This window comes from Hyla sarda, chromosome 2 (genome assembly GCF_029499605.1).
Source record: "Hyla sarda isolate aHylSar1 chromosome 2, aHylSar1.hap1, whole genome shotgun sequence".
In the NCBI taxonomy this organism is placed as follows: Eukaryota; Metazoa; Chordata; class Amphibia; order Anura; family Hylidae; genus Hyla; species Hyla sarda.
Window position 1 is genome coordinate 406,474,004 of NC_079190.1, and position 23,633 is coordinate 406,497,636.

At 42.2% G+C, this 23,633-nt stretch overlaps 1 protein-coding gene across 5 annotated transcripts in view; it reads left to right on the top strand.

Annotated features, from left to right (window-relative positions):
* The first annotated feature begins 11,435 nt into the window (after positions 1 to 11,435).
* Positions 11,436 to 23,633, top strand: part of LOC130356819 (granulocyte-macrophage colony-stimulating factor receptor subunit alpha-like) — a 48,809-nt gene continuing 36,611 nt past the window's right edge. For 2 of the 5 annotated variants that reach the window (XM_056558801.1, XM_056558800.1), the window contains exons 1-3: positions 11,436 to 11,898; positions 16,943 to 17,020; positions 20,747 to 20,846. In XM_056558801.1, the coding sequence (XP_056414776.1) occupies positions 20,768 to 20,846 (79 nt within the window). In that variant the 5' untranslated portion in view covers positions 11,436 to 11,898; positions 16,943 to 17,020; positions 20,747 to 20,767. Of the gene's footprint in view, positions 11,899 to 16,835; positions 17,021 to 20,209; positions 20,546 to 20,746; positions 20,847 to 23,633 lie in introns of those variants that run through there. The other 3 variants (XM_056558798.1, XM_056558797.1, XM_056558799.1) reach the window with 3 other exon arrangements.

Consider the following 23,633-nt stretch of genomic DNA (forward strand, 5'->3'; position numbering starts at 1 on the left):
GCATAACCTGTTAAGAAAAGCAGTATTTGGTCACATGTCTACCTTTAAGTCAAATAATTCCAAAAGCTGTCGAGGTCCACCCCTATTTCCAGGATAAGGTGGAAAACTTTTCTCTAGTAAGTGAGTGTGAGCAGTGGCTTTAAAGAGTGAGTACACATGTTTTGCATCTCCTGTCACCTCATGAGAAGACTGCACAACCATGAGCCTAGGTGTAGCTAGAGTCAGGCACATCTTACACAAATAGGCCACAACCTTTCCAGTTCTGTCTACAGTCAAGCACATTTGCCTAGCAACAAGCCCCGCTGCAAGGATAGCCGAAGAGGTAGCATTGTAGAGAAACATGTTTCATGGGCTTCATTGCTACAGAAAACTGGGTGTCGGTTGCCTCAAGCTGAGGAGTTCCTCCTGGATATGACAAAAGATAGGCCAAAAGTCTTAGCATAGTCCAGTAATTTGAGGGTAAAGGTGCACATTTACAACGGTTCACCTCATGAAGATTCTTGTAAGTTTTTTTAGATAAATAAGACACAAGCTAGTGCAACACAAAGCATCCTACATCCTAAAAAGACATTCCTAAGTCCAGGTACAGAGAGAATGCTGGAGTAGACATTTATAAGCAGTTCAAGTACAAGAATAGCACTAAAGCAACAAAGCTAAACTAAGTTTAAAAGTCTGCATATAACACCAAATACTATAAGGGACAGTGATTAGTGACACAATACTGCTTTCTCTTGAAACCGAGGTTGAATTCCAGAGGACTGTACAATATTCCTGCAACATTCCAAAGTATTTGTACTGTACTGATCTGCCTCAGGAGTAAAGTATACAGTTGTTTTCTCAAAACTAGAAGTCGTTCTTTGCCTGGGTCTTATATGAGGGTAACACCTTCTTTGAAAAGAACATTGTGGGTCAACAGAGAGTTGCAGGAGTGCAGCATTTACATTTTAGGGACTACAACCCTCATCATCAACTCATTGGAGTTACCACCACTCTCCTGGTATAACATATACATGTATATAATTTGTTGTGTACCATTTTTATTATTTTTTTTTTTTTGCTTAACCTCTTAAGGACTCAGGGTTTTTCCGTTTTTGCACTTTTGTTTTTTCCTCCTTACCTTTTAAAAATCATTTTTCCACCTAAAAACTGTTTTAGGCCAGTGTTTCCCAACCAGGGTGCCTCCAGATGTTGCAAAACTACAACTCCCAGCATGCCTGGACAGCCAAAGGCTGTCCAGGCATGTTGGGAGTTGTAGTCTTGCAACATCTGGAGTCACCCTGGTTGGGAAGCTTGGGCAACTTACCAACTTCCGTAGAATCCAGCGCTGCATGACACTGCCGCACGACGATCTCCGTCAGCGATCGTCGCTGGAGCCTCGGAAGGGTAAGTGAACGTCTTCGCCGGTCCCCTTTGCAACAGCTGGAGGACTACAGTTTACAGACCACAAACCAGTGGTCTGCAAACTGTGGCCCTCCAGCTGTTGCAAAACTACAACTCCCAGCATGTCTGGACAGCCAAAGGCTGTCCAGGAATGCTGGGAGTTGTAGTCTTGCAACATCTGGAGGCACCCTGGTTGGGAAACACTGTTTTAGGCCAGTGTTTCCCAACAAGGGTGCCTCCAGCTGTTGCAAAACTACAACTCCCAGCATGCCTGGACAGCCAAAGGGTGTCCAGGCATGCTGGGAGTGGTAGTCTTGCAACATCTGGAGGCACCCTGGTTGGGAAGCTGGGGCAACTTACCGGCTTCCGTAGGATCCAGCGCTGCACGACACTGCCGCGCGACAGTGCCGCCCGACGATCGTCGCTGGAGCCTCGGAAGGGTAAGTGAACGTCTTCGCCGGTCCTCTTCAGCTGTTTAGTTTTGCAACAGCTGGAGGACTACAGTTTACAGACCACACACCAGTGGTCTGCAAACTGTGGCCCTCCAGCTGTTGCAAAACTACAACACCCAGCATGCCCTGACAGCCAAAGCCTTTGGCTCTCAGGGCAGGAGCCCAGGCTGACATTACAGTGCAGCCGCCCGGGCTCCTCATACTGCCTCCCCGCTCCCCCCCCCCTTGTCTCCCGCCTGCGCCGCTCAGCTCCCGCTGCTACAAGACTAAAACTCCCAGCGTGTCCTCACTGTAAGGGCATGCTGGGACTTGTAGTCTTGCAACAGCAGACAGATGGGAGTTGTGTGGCGCTGGCAGGTGAGAGGGGGGGGGATGTAAATCACTGTAGTGTCCCGGTAGCCCAGTGAGGGTAGCGGGGAGAAAGTATGTCGGAGCCCGGGCGGCAGTAGCTTTTCCTGCTCCATGTTGGAGCTGGAGTAAATTTAGTCAATTTTTACGGCCGTTGCGACAGTTTATTGCGCAACTGCGACTGTCTCAGTTAATAAATTCCTGACCACTGCAAGTAAAAACTGAAAACTTGCCTAAATTAAGCGGAAAAAAAAATTGGACTTTCTAGCTCTTGCTAGAGAAAGTAGCACAAAAAATAGGGTAGGCGCAATTGCGACAATTTTCCGCCAAAAATAGTCAGAAAAAAATTACTAAACCCCTTAGTAAATGCCCCTCAATATGCCTTTTAATCCAGGTGGCCTTTGCTGGTATCTTTTCCTTTCTTTCTGCCACACACTCCAGCAAAGCTGCTCTTTATTGCTTATCAAGTTCTGCTATATATAACTAGCCTAATACTCTTTGTCTTGACTTGAGTGTTAGCAGAGTTTAGCCCTGTTTTGGCTCTGTCTCTTATTTGGTGGATTGTGCCTCCTGCTAGTCTGGTCCTGATTCCAAGTTGCCTTCTGGTTCTCACCCAGCCTGCTCCTGGACTTCTGGAATGGAGAGATTGCAGATTGAGACACAGTGGGTTGCCATTTGAAAGGTGAGGAGCCAGAAGTGTCAATGGGATTGGAGAGAGCATGTTACAGGGAACAATGGCCAGAGATCAGTGCTTAAAGGGGTACTCCGGTGGAAATTTTTTTTTTTTAAATATGCTGGTGCCAGAAAGTTAAACAGATTTGTTAATTACTTCTATTAAAAAAAATCTTTACCCTTCCAGTACTTTTTAGCAGCTGTATGCTACAGAGGAAATTATTTCTTTTTGAATTTCTTTTTTGTCTTGTCCACAGTGCTCTCTGCTGACACCTGACTGTGTCAGGAACGGTCCAGAGCAGCATAGGTTTGCAATGGGGATTTTCTCCTGCTCTGGACAGTTCATGATATGGGCATCAGGTGTCAGCAGAGAGCACTGTGGACAAGACAAAAAAAATCAAAAAGAAAAGAATTTCCTCTGTAGCATACAGCTGCTAAAAAGTACTGGAAGGGTAAAGATTTTTTAATAGAAGTCATTTACAAATCTGTTTAACTTTCTGGCACCAGTTGATAAAAAATGTTTTTCCACCGGAGTACCCCTTTAATGAAAATTTGTAAATACAGTCCTAAGTTCTATGAGTCTAATTCTCCTGAAATGGTGAATCCCACCTGTGGGGTAAAACTCCAGCAAGGATGCCTTCACACCATGTTTGTGCAATACGGCCACCAGATCTGGTGAGGGGATTTAAAAAACGTATACTGCCATATCCCCTCTGGACTCTTGCCACACTCCATTCATTTGAAGGAGCCGGATAGTGACTCCGGACAGCTAATTTTTGAACCGTATCAGTTTTATTGCCGGACTAAAAATTGTGGCAACAAAACCAGATCCGGTCCAAAACTGAGCTGACCAAAGTCACTATCTGACTCTAGCAGGAGTCTGGAAAATGATCCCCCTCTAGGCGCTACCTCTCCCGATGGAATCAAACAAAGGATGGTTCAGAATAAAGTAGATTTTTTAATTTAATTTACCAATGATGCATTTCCGGTAACCACCATTCCTCTGATTGGCAACGCCAATGTCAATCTGAGGAAGGGTGTATACCCAAAACGCGTCATTGGTATATTAAATAAAAAAATCTACATTATTCTGAACCATCCTTTGTGTGATTCCATCCGGAAAAGAAGCGCCTAGAGGGGGATAATTTTCCAGACTCCTGCTATACCATTTGTGGACGGACCTCCGTCTGTCTCCATATTCCTACGGCCTTGCAGCACTCCAAGGAATCTACCAGACATCTATACCCACTGTGTTGGGTGATATGCGCATTTAACTTACACTCCAGGTGAGCACAATACAATTCTTTATACCTATTCGGATATTTGGGATAACGCATTAGGCACCCTGTGTGGTCTGTTTTCTGTCTCTTATACTATTATCTGACTCTGTCCAGCTCATTCAAATGACGGGGGTGCAGCACGGGTATGGTGGGGATACGGCAGCGGACAGTTTTTAAATTCCGTATTGAACCCTAACTGTCAGCTACTCTAGGAGCAATTGCTACTTATCAAAAACAAGGATAGTGTTTGCAGAATGAGAAATTTTAAACAACTTGTAGACCCACAACAATATGAGAAGAATACAGTGCAGAGGACAGTCTCAGGTAAAGCTTGATGGTTTCGGCATTTACACAAGTAAAGTGGTTTTCACATACAGACACAGTACTTGGTTACTTCAGGTAAACAGGCTGGCAATTGTGGTTACAGTTTTGGCACAGCTATGTTACACACACAGAACTTAGCCCTGCTTTCACCGGAAGACTACTGTAAAATAAAATTTTGTACAACACTCAACAAATACAGAAAAAGTCACTGCCACATAGCTCAACACTTCAAGCAGAAAAATGATATCACTGTTTTGTCATGCTTGTGAAGAGTTAAGTGCCAGTGAGTGAGGGTAGGTAATCATTTTTTAACACCTGGGAATACCCCTTTAACTCTGGGTCGTGGCATAAACAGGGACGTGGCCTAAAATACCATGCGCCATAATAATATGCCAGAATTTCTCTGCATTACCTGTGCCTTAAGTAAGCCAACGAATAGTGTAGACAGTCTACAAATGTGGCTGATTTATTTATCAGCCCGACCCCCTGGGACAAATCTTGTCCATATAAGAAGACAGTTTTAGTAAATTCCCCCCACTATGTTTAATCAGTTTTAACTGTCTGTGCAATGTTCATGACCATGGGCTCAAACCATGAATTTCCCAAATATTTTACTACTATATAATAAGGTTATGTAAATGTAAAACATATGTTTCCTATAAAAAAATAAATAAAAAATACAAATGTTTTCGCTGTGGGAATATCTGAAATCATTTTAATGTCTAATAGGCCAAGACAGAATTTCTCAACAGCAAAGTATTCCTGGGAATTCTTTAAAATGTTGGTACTTGGCAGCTATTAAATTTCAAGTCTCGTCTTCAGAGCAAATATGTGATGTGTAAATCTTCTATAGTTATGACTGAAAATGTAAAAATAAAAAGAAAATTGAAAACTATTTTTAACCCCTTAAAACCGAGCATATTTTGGCATTAAAAGGTGACTTTAGTACTCACCTTCCAGACAGTGATGGACATGCTTAGGAAGGATATGTGCTTGTCTTGGGGCTAAATGGCTATGTTGTGCTTTCTTTTTGTAAAATTGCTATTTCCTGTTGGAGTTACTACCCTCCAACTACAAGTCCCAGGATCCCTTGTTTGTAAGTGTGAGGTCTCTTTTATCCTTCCCAAACATCAGCCACCTATTCTATTCTATGCTGGGATTTTTTGTATTTTACTGTGCTACAGGGGCTGTAAAGTTAGTTCTTAAGTAATCTGTGCCCTGATGTTAATTTTTAGCAGTATACAAAATGAGTGTTGCTAGGTTGCCGTGCGATCCGGAGTGACTGCTGGGTGGAAGGGAGATCATTCTCTACAAAGCTGCAGGGAATTGTAGTTTTTAAGCACAGCACAGCATGCAAGGCAGCTCAGCTGTGCTGCAATGGGTGGCATTGCAGCACAGCTGAGCTGCCTTGCATGCTGTGCTGTGCTTAAAAACTACAATTCCCTGCAGCCCTGTGCAGAATGATCTCCCTTCCACCCAGCAGTCACTCCGGATCGCACAGCAACCTAGCAACACTCATTTTGTATACTGCTAAAAATTAACAACAGGGCAAAGATTACTCAAGACCTAACTTTACAGCCCCTGTAGCACAGTCAAATACTAAAAAAAATCCCAGAATACCCCTTTAAGGACTGCCATAATATTAAAGGGGTGGAAAACTTTTTTTTTTTTTAATCAACTGGTGCCAGAAAGTTAAACGGATTTGTAAATTACTTCTATTAAATAATCTTAATCCTTCCAGTACTTATTAGCTGCTGAATACTACAGAGGAAATTATTTTCTTTTGGGAACACAGAGCTCTCTGCTGACATCATGACCACAGTGCTCTCTGCTGACACCTCTGTCCCTTTTAAGAACTGTCCAGAGTAGGAGAAAATCCCCATAGAAAACATATGCTGCTCTGGACACTTTCCAAAATGGACAGAGATGTCAGCAGAGAGCACTGTGGTCATGATGTCAGCAGAGGGCTCTGTGTTCCAAAAAGAAAAGAATTTCCTGTGTAGTAGTAGTAAGCAGCTAATAAGTACTGTATGGATAGATAAGAGAAGTAATTTACAGATCTGTTTAGCTTTCTGGCACCAGTTGATTTAACAAAAAAAGTTTTCTACTGGAGTACCCCTTTAACCCCTTAAGGAAGCATGGCGTATCCATACTCCCCTGTTTCCGAGTCCTTAAGGACTCAGGGCATATGGATACGCCATGCGTTCTTCTGGCCCCTGCTGCTCGCCAGGCAGGGACCAGACCGGGATGCCTGCTGGTATCATTCAGCAGGCATCTCTGATGACCCGGTGACCCAGAAAAAAAGGGTGAATGGGGCTGTTCGAGACAGCCCCATTCACCCTTACCCAGCAGGAGTGAGGTGGCACGGGTGCCGCCTCACGATCACGTGATTGAACGGCCCTTGCTTAGCAACAACTCTCAGTATGCAAAGCCAAAGGGCATGTTGGGAGTTGTAGTTTTGCAACAGCTGGAGTTCCAACTACAACTCCCAGCTTGCTCTTTTGGTAGTCTGTGCATGCTGAGGGACATTGATTGAGAAACACTGAGAGTTTGTTACTCAACTCAGTGTTTCGCAACCAGTGTGCCTCCAGCTGTTGCAAAACTACAACTCTCAGCATGCCCTTGCTGTCAATGCATGCTGATTGTTGCAGTTTTGCAACAGCTGGAGACACATTGGTTGCGAAACCAAGTTTGTTACCTAACTCAGTGTTTTGCAACCAGTGTGCCTACAGCTGTTGCAAAAATACAACTCCCAGCATGCACTGAGAGACTGTACAGGCTGGAAGTTCTAGTTTTACAACAGCTGGAGGCACACTGGTTGTGAAACACTGAGTTAAGTAACAAACTCTCAGTGTTTCGCAGCCAATATGCCTCCAGCTGTTGTATAACTACAACTCCCAGCATGTATGGTCTGTCAGTGCATGCTGGGAGTTCATACAGGGTACATTCATACGGGCGGGTTTACAGCTAGTTTTCTACTGCAAGTTTGAGATGCGGCAAATTTTCCGCCGCAGCTCAAACTCACCGTAAACCCGCCCGTGTGAATGTACCCTAAAAACACTACACTACACCTACACAAAATCAAAAGTAAAACACTACATATACACATACCCCTACACAGTCCCCCCCCCCCCCCCCCAATAAAAAAAATGTCTTGTACGGCACTGTTTACAAAACGGAGCCTCCAGCTGTTGAAAAACAACAGCTCCCAGTATAGCCAGACAGCCACTGACTGTCCAGGAATGCTGGGAGCTTTGCAACAGAAATTTGGTTACAAATTTTGGGAGGCTTTTTCTCCAATTACCCCTTGTGAAAATGAAAAATTTGGGGTAACACCAGCATTTTAGTGAAAAAAAATTTTTTTTTTTCATCTTCACATCCAACTTTAGCGAAATGTGTCAAGCACCTGTGGGGTGTTAAGGCTCACTGTACCCCTTGTTACGTTCCTTGAGGGGTGTAGTTTCCAAAATTGTATTCCATGTGTTTTTTTTTCAGTTCTGGCACCATAGGGGCTTCCCAAATGCGACATGAGCCCCAAAAACCATTTGAGCAAAATTTGCTTTCCAAAAGCCAAATGTGACTTTTTCTCTTCTGAGCATTGTAGTGTGCCCACAGTGCACTTGACATCCACACATGGGGTATTTAAATACTCAGAAGAAATGGGGTTACAAATTTTGGGAGGCTTTTTCTCCAATTACCCCTTGTGAAAATGAAAAATTTGGGGTAACACCAGCATTTTAGTGAAAAAAATAAAATTTTTAATCTTCACGTCCAACTTTAGCGAAATGTGTCAAGCATCTGTGGGGTGTTAAGGCTCACTGTACCCCTTGTTACGTACCTTGAGGGGTGTAGTTTCCAAAATTGTATGCCATGTGTTTTTTTTTCAGTTCTGGCACCATAGGGGCTTCCCAAATGCGACATGAGCCCCAAAAACCATTTCAGCAAAATTTGCTTTCCATTTGCTTCTTCTCTTCTGAGCATTGTAGTGCGCCCGCTGTGCACTTGACATCCACACATGGGGTATTTCCATACTCAAAAGAGATGGGGTTACAAATTTTGGGGGGCATTTTCTCCTATAACTACTTGTAAAAATTAAAAATTTGGAGGAAAACCAGCATTTTATTGAAAAAAAAATTACACATTTACACATCTGACTTAACACCTGTGGGGTGTTAAGGCTCAGCGGACCCCTTGTTACGTTCCTTGAGGGGTGTAGTTTCTAAAATAGTATGCCATGTTGTTGTTTTTTTGCTGTTCTGGCACCATAGGGGCTTCCTAAATGTTACATGCCCCCCAAAAAACATTTCAGAAAAACTCACTCTCCAAAATCCCATTGTCGCTCCTTCCCTTCTGAGCCTTATAGGGCACCCACAGAGCACTTGACATCCACATATTAGGTATTTCCTTACTCAAGAGAAATTGGGTTACAAATTTTGGAGGGCTTTTTCTCTTTTACCCCTTGTAAATTTTCAAAAACTTTGGGGGTGCAGTTTTTATAATGGTGTCATTTATGGGGTATTTCTAATATGAAGACCCCTCAAATCCACTTCAAAACTGAACTGGTCCGGAATTTTCAAAATTCCGATTTTGAAAATTGTGTGAAAAATTGGAAAATTGCTGCTGAACTTTGAAGCCCTGTGATGTCTTCCAAAAGTAAAAACATGTAAACTTTATGGTGCAAATATAAAGTAGACATATTGTATATGTGAATCAATATATAATTTATTTGGAATATCCATTTTCCTTACAAGCAGAGAGTTTCAAAGTTAGAAAAATGCTAACTTTTCAAAATTTTCATGAAATTCATGAAAAAGAAAGGATGCAAGTAACAACGGAAATTTACCACTATGTTAAAGTAGAATATGTCACAAAAAACAATCTGGGAATCAGAATAATCGGTAAAAGCATCCCAGAGTTATTAATGCATAAAGTGACAGTGGTCAGAATTGCAATAAAGGGCTGAGTCCTTAGGGTGCGTTCACACTACGGAATTCTCGCGGAATTCCTCGAGCGGAACTCCGCGAGCGGAAGTCCGCGGTGTGAACTTAACATTAGTGTGAATGGGTCTCTGCGAGACCCGTTCACACTGCGGAATTTCCGCGGCTGACAATTCCGCCGCTGAAATGGTTCAGCGCAAAGAAAGAACATGTTCATTCTTTGCGCGGATTCCGCGAGCACTGCATAGCCGTCAATGGTGACGGCTCAGTGCCCCGCGGCCCTAGCACCGAAGTATCGGCGGCGGCCTCCAGGTGGAATCTCAGCTCGCTGGATTCAGCCGCGAGAATTCCATAGTGTGAATAGGGCCTTAAGGTCAAAAAGGGCTCAGTCCTTAAGGGGTTAAGGAGAGTGCTTGGCTCTCCTCAGAAAGCTAGGAATGCAATATATGGATGGATCCATAGAAATTATAGGAGTTTATGCACCTTACACTTAGAGAAAAGCTAAGCAGAGTTACTTAGAAACAGAACGGCATAGTACTTCTGCCCCTTCTTTTTACCAATTCATAGAGGTCTCATTTCCCATAATCCAACAAATCAAACCTTTTGACATGACACTATGACATGTCCAAAGATAGTTTTTTATTTATTTATTACAGTTTAAAGGTGTTTTAGGGGCTGATATAATTGATGGCCTATACTTGTGATAGAACATAAAACGCTAATCGGTGTGGTGCTGACACAGTGAAAGGTGATGGAAAAAGTTGCGTACTATTAGTGCGTACTGGTAAGGCCTGGTTCCAGCCAATCAGCTTCTGTTCACTGGAATGGGAGCTGAGCTGCAGTAACCATGCCTGGCCACTATGCAGTGAACAAAGCCAACTGCTTCAAGCCCCATTCACTGTATAGTGCAGGCACCGCACAGATGATTGTCAGGAGTGCCAGTTGTGAACACCCAACCGATCAATGACCTATGCCAAGAATCAATCATCAATCATATTAGTCCAGAAAAACCCCATTAACTATTATTAACTTTTCAGCAATTTCATCATAGTGTTTTGCATTCTATATTTACACTGTTAAAATGCAGCACAAATGATGTGTTTGTTTTATTCTGTGGGAACTTGTAGATGACTGTGGGCTTTTTTTTAAAACCATGAGTCATTAATTTAGCTTTGGTATATTGAGTATACCAAAGCACGATTGCCTATTACTGATAATCCATTAATCCAGGCATATAGCAATGCCAGATAAAGGGTTCTTCGGGCTAAACACCTAGATGCATTGGTTGCTATTGACCATAGAACTTAAAGGGTTAAATGGTGATGATTGGAATTTTCTCTGATCCTAATCATTGCCGCGTAATGTCAGCTATGTATTATAGCTGGTACCTACTGCTGACGGCAAGGGCACAGCGTACAATGGGACATAACTGTACATTGTGATAAGGTTGCCACAATTTGGACATATAAGGGAAGATTTATCAATCATCTTGAAACCCTAATTGTCTGATTTTCCCCATGGCAACCAATCACAGCTCAGCTTTCATATCTTAACAAGCTCTTGTAAAGTGAAAGTTTAGCTGTGATTGGTTGCTATGGGGAAAAAACAGACAATTAGGGTTTCAAGCTGATCGATAAATATGGACCTTAATGGGGGAGATTTATCAAAACCTGTCCAGAGGAAAAGTTGCCCAGAGCATCCAATCTGCTTTCTTCTTTAATTTTTAACAAGGCCTCTGCAAGATGAAAGAAGCATCTGATTGGTTGCTATGGGCAACTGGGCATTTTTTCCTTTTCACAGGTTTTGATAAATCTCTCCATTGTGTTTCAGGTTATAGGCCGAAATTTATCAAACTATGGAATGATTTTCCCACAGCAACCAATCACAGCTCAGCTTTCACTTTACCACAGCTCATTAGCTGAGCTGTGATTGGTTGCTGTTTGAAAATCACTCCACCTTTTCTCTCACAGAGTTTGATAAATCTGGGCAATAGTCTATAGGGGAGATTTATCAAAACCGGTCTAGAGGAAAAGTTGCTGAGTTTCCCATAGCAACCAATCAGATTGCTTCTTTTATTTTCAAAGAGGCCCGTGAAAAAGGAAAAAAAAGTGACCTGATTGGTTGCTATGGCAACTGCACCACTCTTTCTCTACACTGGTTTTGATAAATCTCCCCCATATAGTTATTTCAGTGCTGGTACTTCCTAGTAGGGGCTCACTGGGAATCATCGATGTGCATTAGAAAGAGGGGATGTCATAAAAGGATCAAACTAGGCCCCACAATAATCTTTTTATTTTAGGTGCATTGAAAAAAATGAAAAGGAGGATAGAGCATTTTCTTTTCTCATTAAGATGCTGTGGAAGTGGTGTGGGACATGAAAGTAATTTTGTACAGGGTGCCAGCTAACCAAAGACTGAGCCTACAAAAAAAGTCTTAGTTTAGCCTAATACGAGGACTACTCTGAGAACTACTCAGTGCTAGTAGTGAGCTACAGCTGCAGTCCAGGTAAGTGTAGTAGGTTACATTCATCTTATGGGCAGTAATTGTCACAAAATAGTTAAAGCAGCACGACAAAACGTTTCAGAGTACAGTCTTGTGTTGCTGCTATTACATGCAGATGAAATTCTCCCTTACATGTGATTGATGGCTTATGGCTACATGATTCTGTCAATGATGTCTCAGTTTTACCCACAAGGTCATGCAGCCACTGGCCATTGCATGTGAGCGGGGTTTTTAGGCTAGTGGTGGTAACATTTCTAGCAAGTGCCATAATATATATAACAGTGAAGGGGCAGTCGGTTTAGTTCCCAGTCAGGCTTATCTCCCAACATTTAGATAATGGAAAGAGGGACACACTAATTGTGTCACAACAATTTTCTTGCTGTCTAGCCAGTCTAGCCATGCCTCTTACCACATCCGGTATCTGTCAGGCACCAAATCAAGGGCTTTACAGACCATGTGAGAACTGGCAATTTTGTGTTAAAATACCCCCACGCCGATTAAAAGGTTTGCCTTCCACTGTGCATGTAGCCTGCTCGTTCCTGTTCAAAAGAGACTCAGAGTGCCTACTAAAGGCAGGTACTGATCACTGCATACAAAAAACAGGTACTGATCACTGCATACAAAAAACAGGTACTGATCACTGCATACAAAAAACAGGTACTGATCACTGCATACAAAAGACAGGTACTGATCACTGCATATGAAAGGCAGGTACTGATCACTGCATACTAAAGAAAGGTACTGATCACTGCATACTAAAGAAAGGTACTGATCACTGCATATGAAAGGCAGGTACTGATCACTGCATATTAAAGACAGGTACTGATCACTGCATACAAAAGACAGGTACTGATCACTGCATATGAAAGGCAGGTACTGATCACTGCATACTAAAGAAAGGTACTGATCACTGCATATGAAAGGCAGGTACTGATCACTGCATATTAAGGACAGGTACTGATCACTGCATACAAAAGACAGGTACTGATCACTGCATACTAAAGGCAGGAACTGATCACTGCGTACTAAAGGCAGATACTGATCACTGCATACTAAAGGCAGATACTGATCACTGCATACTAAAGGCAGATACTGATCACTGCATACTAAAGGAAGATACTGATCACTGCATATGAAAGGCAGGAACTGATCACTGCATACTAAAGACAGGTACTGATCACTGCATACTAAAGACAGATACTGATCACTGCATACTTAAAGCAGATACTGATCACTGCATACTAAATGCAGATACTGATCACTGCATACTAAAGCAAGATACTGATCACTGCATATGAAAGGCAGGAACTGATCACTGCATACTAAAGGCAGGTACTTATGCTTAGAGGGGCATGCACAGTGATGGAGAGGAAATGGGAGATGCAACATGCTGGTCACAGTTCTGGTCCCAGTGGTCACAACTGCTTAAGGGATTCCACAGGCTTTTTGCTGGAGAAGGGTAATGCAAGGTCATTGTGTCTCTAGACTTCTTGGAGTTGGTGTTCTTTACGCTAATTCCTCCTGTTGCTGTTCCCTTGTATTTCTCCCCAAAGCAGATGGTATATTAATTATGGTGCAGCTAGGAAAATGACTTGGTAAAAATAATATACACTGCTCAAAAAAATAAAGGGAACACTAAGGTAACACATCCTAGATCTGAATGAATAAACTAATCATATTAAATACTTTCGTCTTTACATAGTTGAATGTGCTGACAACAAAATCACACAAAAATGATCAATGGAAATCAAATTTATCAACCCATGGAGGTCTGGATATGGAATCACACTCAAAATCAAAGAGGAAAACCACACTACAGGCTGATCCAACTTTGATGTATGTCCTTAGAACAATTCAAAATGAGGCTCAGTAGTGTTTGTGGCCTCCACGTGCCCGTATGACCTCCCTACAATGCCCGGGCATGCTCCTGATGAGGTGGCGGACCTGGACTAAAGCATCCGCCAACTCTGGGACAGTCTGGTGCAACGTGGCGTTGGTGGATGGCGCGAGACATGATGTCCCAAATGTGCTCATTCGGATTATGGTCTGGGGAATGGGCGGGTCAGTCCATAGCATCCATGCCTTCCTCCCTCACACACTCCAGTCATATGAGGTCTAGCATTGTCTTGCATTAGGAGGAACCCAGGAACAATTGCACCAGCATACGGTTTCACAAGGGGTCTGAGGATCTCACCTCGGTTCCTAATGGCAGTCAGGCTACTTCTGGCAAGCACATGGAGGGCTGTGCAGCCCCCCAAATAAATGCCACCCCCCACCATTACTGACCCACCACCAAACCAGTCATGCTGGAGGATGTTGCAGGCAGCAGAACATTCTCCACGGCGTCTCCAGACTCTGTTACTTGCTCAGTGTGAACCTGCTTTCATCTGTAAAGAGCACAGGGTGCTAGTGGGATATTTGCCAATCTTGGTGTTTTCTGGCAAATGCCAAACGTCCTGCACGGTGTTGGGCTGTAAGCACAACCCCCACCTGTGGATGTCGGGCCCACATACCACTCTCATGGAGTCTGTCTCTGACCGTTTGAGTGGACACATGCACATTTGTGGCCTGCTGGAGGTCATTTTGCTGGGCTCTGGCAGTGCTCCTACTGATCCTCCTTGCACAAAGGCGGAGGTAGCAGTCCTGCTGCTGGGTTGTTGCCCTCCTATGGCCTCCTCCATGTCTCCTGATGTACTGGCCTGTCTCCTGGTATCGCCTCCATGCTCTGGCCACTATGCTGACAGACACAGCAAACCTTCTTGCCAGAGCTCGCGTTGATGTGCCATCCTGGATGAGCTGCACTACCTGAGCCACTTGTGTGGGTTGTAGACTCATGCTACCACAAGGGTGAAAGCACTGCCAGCATTCAAAAGTGACCAAAACATCAGCCAGGAAGCATAGGAACTGAGAAGTGGTCTGTGGTCACCACCTGCAGAACCACTCCTTTATTGGGGGTGTCTTGCTAATTGCCTATAATTTCCACCTGTTGTCTGTTCCATTTGCACAACAGCATGTGGAATTAAATGTCAATCAGTGTTGCTTCCCAAATGGACAGTGTGATTTCACAGAATTATGATTGACTTGGAGTTAAATTGTGTTGTGTAAGTGTTCCCTTTATCTTTTAGAGCAGTGTATATGAAAAACAGTCCTGCTAGGTATATTTGTGGTGTCCACGGGGTGTTAGTAAGAACACCTGATCACTACGTGACGCCAGGTCACCGTTATCCTATACACGGTTCGAGATAGGGGACAGCTTTTTCTGGGCCAGACAATGGGAGTAAATGAACACACCGACGTCAAGTTGCGGATAACTGTCTTTACTGAGCTGGCTGCAGATGGTAATACACATACAACTAGCTTTAGTTGAGAGACTGCAGCGTAACCCCTTGGAAGCCTTGCGGGGACTTGTGATGTTTACACAAAACAGATTAACCCCTTAACAACAACGTACGTCATGGTGCCGTGGTACTTAACGCACCATGATGTACATTTACGCACCGCCATGACCGCGAGCACTGCAGCCAGGGACCCACCGGTAATGGTGGACATCCGCAATCGCGCGGATGTCTGCCATTAACCCCTCAGATGCCGTGACCAATACAGATCACAGCATCTGCGGCTATGCAATACTTTAAATGGATGGTCGGATTGCCCGCAGCGCTGCTGTGGGGAACCGATCATCCAGCATGGCAGCCGGAGGTACCCTCACCTGGCTCCGGCTGTCTCCCGATGTCTTCTGCTCTGGTCTGAGATCAAGCAGACCAGAGCAGAAGATCACCGATAACACTGATCAGTACTATGCTCTATGCATAGCACTGAACACTATTAGCAATCAAATGATTGCATAAAAAAGTGTAAAAAAAAGTTTTAAAAATATAAAAAAGTTTAAAAAATTAAAAATCCCCTCCCTCAATAAACAGGTAAAATGTCAGTTTTCCCATTTTTCCCCCCAAAAAGCTTAAAAAAAAAATCAATACACATATTTGGTATCACCGCATGCGTAAAAGTCTGAACTATTAAAATATATTGTTAATTATCCCATACAGTGAACGGCGTAAACGTAAAAAAAAATTAAAAGTCTAAAATTGCTGCTTTAGGTCACATTTTATTAAAAAAAATTATAAAAAATGTATAAAAAGTAAAACCTACTCATAAATGGTACTGATAAAAAAGTACAGATTATGGCGCAAAAAAATAGCCCTCATACCACTCCATAAACGGAAAAATTATAAAGTTATAGGTGGTCAAAATAGGGCAATTTCAAACATACTCATTTTGTTAAAATGGTTTGAGATTTTTTTTAAGCGGTACAATTATAGAAAAGAATATAACATGGGTATCAAAAATAAAATTGGTCTGGTCCTTAAAGGGGTATTGCAGGCCAAAACTTTTTTATATATATCAACTGGGTCCGGAAAGTTAAACAGATTTGTAAATTATTTCTATTAAAAAATCTTAATCCTTCCAATAGTTATTAGCTTCTGAAGTTTTCTGTTTACTTGCTCAATGATGATGTCACGTCCCGGGAGCTGTGCATGATGGGAGAATATCCCCATAGGAACTGCACAGCTTCCGGGACGTGAGTCATCAGAGAGCAGTTAGACAGAAAACAACAACTCAACTTCAGAAGCTAATAACTATTGGAAGGATTAAGATTTTTTAATAGAATTGATTTACAAATCTGTTTAACTTTCCGGAGCCAGTTGATAAATAAAAAAAAAGTTTTGGCCTGGAATACCCCTTTAAATAGAACAATATATGACACACGCTAAATATCCTTGTGCATACACATATATACAATTTTGTACAATTTTATTTAAAAAATAATAGTTACTACTAAATAGACACATTTATCAGCCAAAAAAATAAATAAGTTTGTTCCTAAAAGTTTTACAGTTAAAATAAGAGGAACTGATGGAAGAACACCACTAATCATTTGTTCTTCTTTCTGTCCTCCTTCCTGTAATGTGAACTATTGTGGGAAGTCCCATGTTAATACACTATGATGAGCAGCCATTAGTTTTGCTTTATTCTATGCACTTCCTAGAAATATTAACCATGTTACGTCTTGAGAAAGTGAAGAAACACACAGACTCCAGTGTGAATGAATGACTGAAAGATGTCGGTGAGTCAGATGGTGTGATATATTTTATATGTGATTTATTTTTTCGCCTATACTCTCTATCTCTGTGATATACAGATATATATATATATATATATATTATATGTTAACTTTATATTTTAGTTACAGCTTTAAATTTACGATATGTTACAATATATTTTGTAAAATAACTAACTAATTACTGCATACAAAAGGCAGATACTGATTACTGCATACTAAAGGAGATACTGATCACTGCATACTAAAGGAGATACTGATCACTGCATATTAAAGGCAGATACTGATCACTGCATACTAAAGGAGATACTGATCACTGCATATTAAAGGCAGATACTGATCACTGCATACTAAAGGAGATACTGATCACTGCATATTAAAGGCAGATACTGATCACTGCATACTAAAAGAGATGCTGATCACTGTATACTAAAGGAGATACTGATCACTGCATATTAAAGGCAGATTCTGATCACTGCATACTAAAGGAGATACTGATCACTGCATATTAAAGGCAGATACTGATCACTGCATGCTAAAGGCAGATGCTGATCACTGCATATTAAAGACAGGTACTGATCACTGCATATTAAAGGCAGATACTGATCACTGCATACTAAAGGCAGATACTGATCACTGCATATTAAAGGCAGGTACTGATCACTGCATACTAAAGACAGGTACTGTTCATTGCAAACTAAAGGCAGATACGGATCACTACATACTAAAGGCAGGTACTGATCACTAAAGACAGGTACTGATCACTGCACACTAAAGGCAGGTACTGATCACTGCATACTAAAAACAGGTACTAATCACTGCATACTAAAGACAGGTACTGATCACTGCATACTAAAGACAGGTACTGATCACTAAAGACAGGTACTGATCACTGCATACTAAAGGCAGGTACTGATCACTAAATACAGGTACTGATCACTGCATACTAAAAGCAGGTACTGATCACTGCATACTAAAGGCAGGTACTGTTCACTGCATACTAAAGACAAGTAATGATCAATGCATATTAAAGACAGGTACTGATCAATGCATACTAAAGACAGGTACTGATCACTGCATATGAAAGGCAGGTACTGATCACTGCATACTAAAGGCAGGTACTAATCACTGCTTACTAAATGCAGGTACTGATCACTGCATACTAAAGACAAGTAATGATCAATGCATACTAAAGACAGGTACTGATCAATGCATACTAAAGACAGGTACTGATCAATGCATACTAAAGACAGGTACTGATCAATGCCTACTAAAGACAGGTACTGATCACTGCATACTAAAGACAGGTACTGATCACTGCATATGAAAGGCAGGTACTGATCACTGCATACTAAAGGCAGGTACTGATCACTAAAGGCAGGTACTGATCACTGCATACTAAAGGAAGGTACTGATAGGCCCTGGTAGTCCGCAGGAAGGGAGTGTGTTGACTACAGCACAAAGCGGTGGCTGACACACACCCTCAATACACAGCACTACAGCAGAGCCGGAGTTTGCCGAAGGCAGCACTCCAGCTCTGCCAAAGGGTTGTATTGATGGGGCATGTCAGTCGCCACTTCGTGCAGTGGTTAACACGCCCCCTTCCTGCGGGCTGCCGGGGCCTCAACCAGGAGATCGCGGGGGGCCCCAGCGGTCAGACCCCTGCGATCTGGAGCTTATCCCCTATCCTTAGGATAGGGGATAAGTTTTTCAGGACTGGACTACTCCTTTAATCCTTAAAAAGCTATTCCCATCTAAGGCATTTAGTATATATCCAGGGGGTATGTCATAAATGCCTGATAGGTCTGGGTCCCACCTCTTGGACTCTTACCCAGTTTCAGGACTTTCTGCAGCTCAGCTACTAGTGCCATTAGTGCCCCCTGTAAATGCAATCATAGGCAAGTCATGGGTTGCCATGACAGCCAGGCTAAGCAAAGGCCCTCGGGAATAACATGGCTATATGCCTATAAGCAGAGGCGTAGCTTGTAGCTTCTGGGCCCCAATGCCAAATCTGCAACAGGACACCATATGCCAATTAAAATACTGGTCTCTTATGGGGCAGATGTGTTTTGTGGCCCCCTTAGGCACCAGGGCCCCCGTGCGACTGCTACCTCTATAGCTACGCCCCTGCCTATAATGCTGTAGCAGGTTTTTTTTAACTGACAGGCAATAATGCTTTGGTATACTGAAAAACATTACACAGATGTCACAGCTGACAAATGAACAACCGCCAAGCATTGCAATTGACATAGCATGCAGCGGTGTTCTATGCAATTTACAAAGCACAGTCATTCTAATACAAAGTATATGAAGAGTGCGCCACATAAATAAAATGGGCCCATTCTGTTAATGGAGTAGCATGTCACAAATGTTTTGGGTGGCTACTACATCTATATCAGAAGATCGCATTATGGAATTTCTTCGCAGTAAAAAGCTAATTATACAAAAAAAAGTCTTCTCATAAAAAAAACTAATAAAAAAACAAAACAAAAACATTTTAATCCATAAAAATTAGTTTTATTTTGCAGACAAAGTTTAAAAATAAATAAATAGGTGTTTCCACCATAGTAATGACCCATAAAATTCACGTATTATTTAAACCTTACTGTCAACAATATAACAATATAAAAAACTATTGTGAAGCAATTTTTTTCCCATTTCCTCCCCACTCTAAAGTTATAATACTAGCTACTTTTACTTTACATGTACCCCAAAATAGGTTCTTTTAAAAAATTAAATATGATCGGTCCCACATACAACGAGCCCGCATATGGCTAAGGCTGCTTCACACTATAAAAATACTTCCGTTATAAACATCAGTCATAAAAATCTTGTAAATCGGACGTTAAACGGCCATTAGAAAATCTCATTATAGTCTATGGGATTTTTCAAAAAGCTGTTTTAACCCGTTATGGCCCGTTATTAATAACGGCCGTTATTTTGTGACGGGCAAATGAACGGAAGAAATAGTGCATGCACTATTTCTCCCATTACTATCGCCCGTCACAAAATAATGGCCGTTATTAATAATGGGCAATAACGGTTAAAACGGCTATTAGAGAAATCTCATAGACTATAATGGGATTTTCTAACGGCCGTTTAACGGCTGATTGTCAAGATTTTTATGACGGACGTTTATAACGGAAGTATTTTTATAGTGTGAAAACAGCATAAAATCAACTAAAAACAAACAAAAAAAAGCTATGGCTTTTGGAATGCACTAAACAAGAACAAGTTATTACAAAGAAAAGTACTATTATGTGCAAAAGTTTTGAAACATAAAAATATACATATATTTGGTAGTGCAGCAATCATAGCCACACAGAATAAAAGTAACATGTTTTATGTTACTCAAACACATAAAAACATAGTGGAATTGTTGTTTTTGCTGAAATTGCTCTTAAGTTATCACAGGGCTACATTAATGGAGAAGTGATGAAGTCAGGAGCTTTTGCAATTTGATGATTAAAGAAATGTGTAAAATCCTACATAGGAATCAGATACGTCTAGTATCACTTTCAAGTATGTAAGGTACGTATGTCATAAAAAACTATACATTTTATGTAAATTAGTTGCACTTTTTGGATCCAATATTCATCAAATGGAAATCATTAAATGGTCGGGTTCCCTAGAGAGAATTTTTGGCAGCCCAAAAAATGTTTTTGCTCCTATATGATGTTGTTATAGCTCCATGAAAAAATATCTAATATTTACATTTTTGTCATTTTTCAGATCTGATGAGAATAACAGAAAATGGATTTAAGAAGTTTTATGATAAGTATTTGGACAATGTGGCAATGTTTTCATTTACATCTGTGCTGCAACTTTCATGGTAAGTTTTACAATATTTATATTGGTTAAAATGAATAATAAAATAACTCTAAACCTAGAAATAAATTATATTTGATCTGTTCAATATTTGGCTGGGACATTGCTGAGAAGGGTAGCCAGGACAAGACTTATTGATCCTTTAGAGCAATAGGGGGCTCCAGCTCTAGCCAATTTTTTTAAATGCCATAAACTAGATGTTTCAGGGGAAGGAGAGGCATGGCTAAACTCCTGGGACACACAGAAAACATTTATTTAAATATTTCCTCTTTTCAATTGTAGTATGACACAAAATAGGATCAAATTAGATAAGGAAATGACAATTTTTGTGTTCCTGTCAGACTTTTTTTGCATTCATGTGTGCCTTAAGTTAGTGCTGCACTGTAATGCAAGCGGTCTGGCTGTGGCTTACCCCTCCTCTCCCCATAGAGGACACATAAATGTTTGGCTGTGCCAGGCAGGTTCTGTCTGTTGCTGTCTATGGTCCATGGGTCCTGGAGTAAATCTTATCACTAAATGCTTTTTATAAAAAGTTAGGCAAGATAAAAAATGTACAAAAAAATGTAATAAATAATTAAAATCCAAAAATAGGAAAAAAAAATAAAAAAAATAGGAAAAAAATAAAAAAGAACAGGTTTCAGTAATTATTTCTAATCATAAAAAAAAAACTAGGCGACACATCCCCTTTAAAGGGTTACTCCGGCGCTTAGACATTTGATCCCCTATCCAAAGGATAGGGGATAAGATGCCTGATCACGGGGTCCCGCCGCTGGGGACCCCCGTGATCTTGCACACAGCACCCCAGTTAAAATCAGTCCCCGGAGCATGTACAACTCTCAGCATGCCTAGACTGCCCCCTCCCATAGGCTTGCATTGAGAGGCGGAGCGTGACGTCCCACGGGGGCGGAGGCCTAACATCACACGCCGCCGGCCCCGTGGTCTCTGATAATCAGACCCGGAGCGAACATGCTCCGGGTCTGATTATCAGAGACCACGGGGCCGGCGGCGTGTGATGTTAGGCCTCCGCCCCCGTGGGACATCACGCTCCGCCTCTCAATGCAAGCCTATGGGAGGGGGCAGTCTAGGCATGCTGAGAGTTGTAGTTTTGCAACATCTGGAGGGCTACCGCTTGGGCACCACTGTAATAGTGGTCTCCAATTGTGACCCTCCCGATGTTGCAAAACTACAGCTCCCAGCATGCCCAGACAGCCTTTGGCTGTCTGGACATGCTGGGAGTTGCAGTTTGGCAACCACTAGGAAGGCAGCAGTAAATATCGCTTTATTGCCACCTTCCTTGATGCTCCGCGCCATCGCCTCCCTACCTGCGCCACTGATCTCCGATGATGACCCCGATGATCGACGGTCCCCACCGCATCTTTTGCCCAACATCCAGGGGTGGGCAGAGCGGGGGGTTTCCATGGTAACCTCCCGTCTTCAACTGCCATTGGTCAGTATTCATTGCTGACTAATGGCAGGGGATAGGAGGAGGTGGCACCACTGCAACCTTGCTCCTCTCCCTTAGGATGATCGGGGCTGTCACTGACAGCTCCGATCATCCCTATTTTCCGGGCGATCGGGTCACCAGAGACCCGATCAGCCCGGAGTAGCGACAAATCGCAGATCTGAATTGATCTGCGATTTGCAGCGATCGCCGACATGGGGGGGTGGGGTCTCAGGACCCCCCCTAAGCGATATGCCGGGATGCCTGCTGAACGATATCAGCAGTCATCCCAGTCCGGTCCCCGACCGGCTAGCAGCGGGGACCGGAATTCCCACGGGCATATCCATACGCCCTACATCCTTAAGGACTCGGGATGCAGGGTGTATGCATACGCCTTGCGTCCGGAAGAGGTTAATGCCAGTATTCCTGGTGGAGGACTATGAAAGTGTTCATTCTGCATACAGTATTGTCCAGTGGTCACTGACCTATCACTGTGATTTTGTACAATGACACATGGGCTCTGCCTGGTCAATAAGAGGAAAGTCAGTATCAGGCATCAGTATTTATATGTGCTTTAGAAAAGGGTTGCACAGCTAGACCACACATGCAGTATGTGCTCCTACATGCTAGTAAAATGTCTTACTATGCATTACTTGGCAAAACAATAACTTATGAAGGAAGATTTGCTTTAATTCAAGGATGTTTTAGTTACATTGATGCTCTATCCTAATATAGGCCATCAGTTTATGTTACAAAGAAACCCCTTTAGGGCTGGTTTCCCCCTAGGTAGTTTGGAAAACAGCCTGTACAGTTTATGAATCAAACCATTCTTGACAAAATTCAGCTGCCTTCTACCAGGATGATAAAGATAAAACAAGGGTGGACATTTCTGCAAGACACTGATCCCAAACACACAGTCAAGGAAAGTCTCAAATGGTTGCACAGAAAAAAGAAAGCGGCTGAAATGGCCCAGCCAATCACCTGATTTAAATCCCATTGAAAAGCTATAGAAAGAACTGAAGATCATGATTCATAGAAGAGGCCCACAGAACCTTCAAGATTTGAATACTGTTTGTGTGGAAGAATGGGCCAAAATCACGCCAGAGGAATTCATGTGGCTCTCCATAAAGGAGACATCTTGAAGCTGTCATTACCAACAAAGGCTTTTGTACAAAGTATTAAATAAATATCAGTAAGCATGTCCAATACTTTTTCAATGTGTCATTTCACATTATTACACATAATTTCTAAGCTTATTTGTTTGGTTTCTTTATATGTATAGATTACTTGGGTTGTTACCAACATCTGATGAAAATGTCATGTCAGTAACACCTTAGGAAATATATTTAG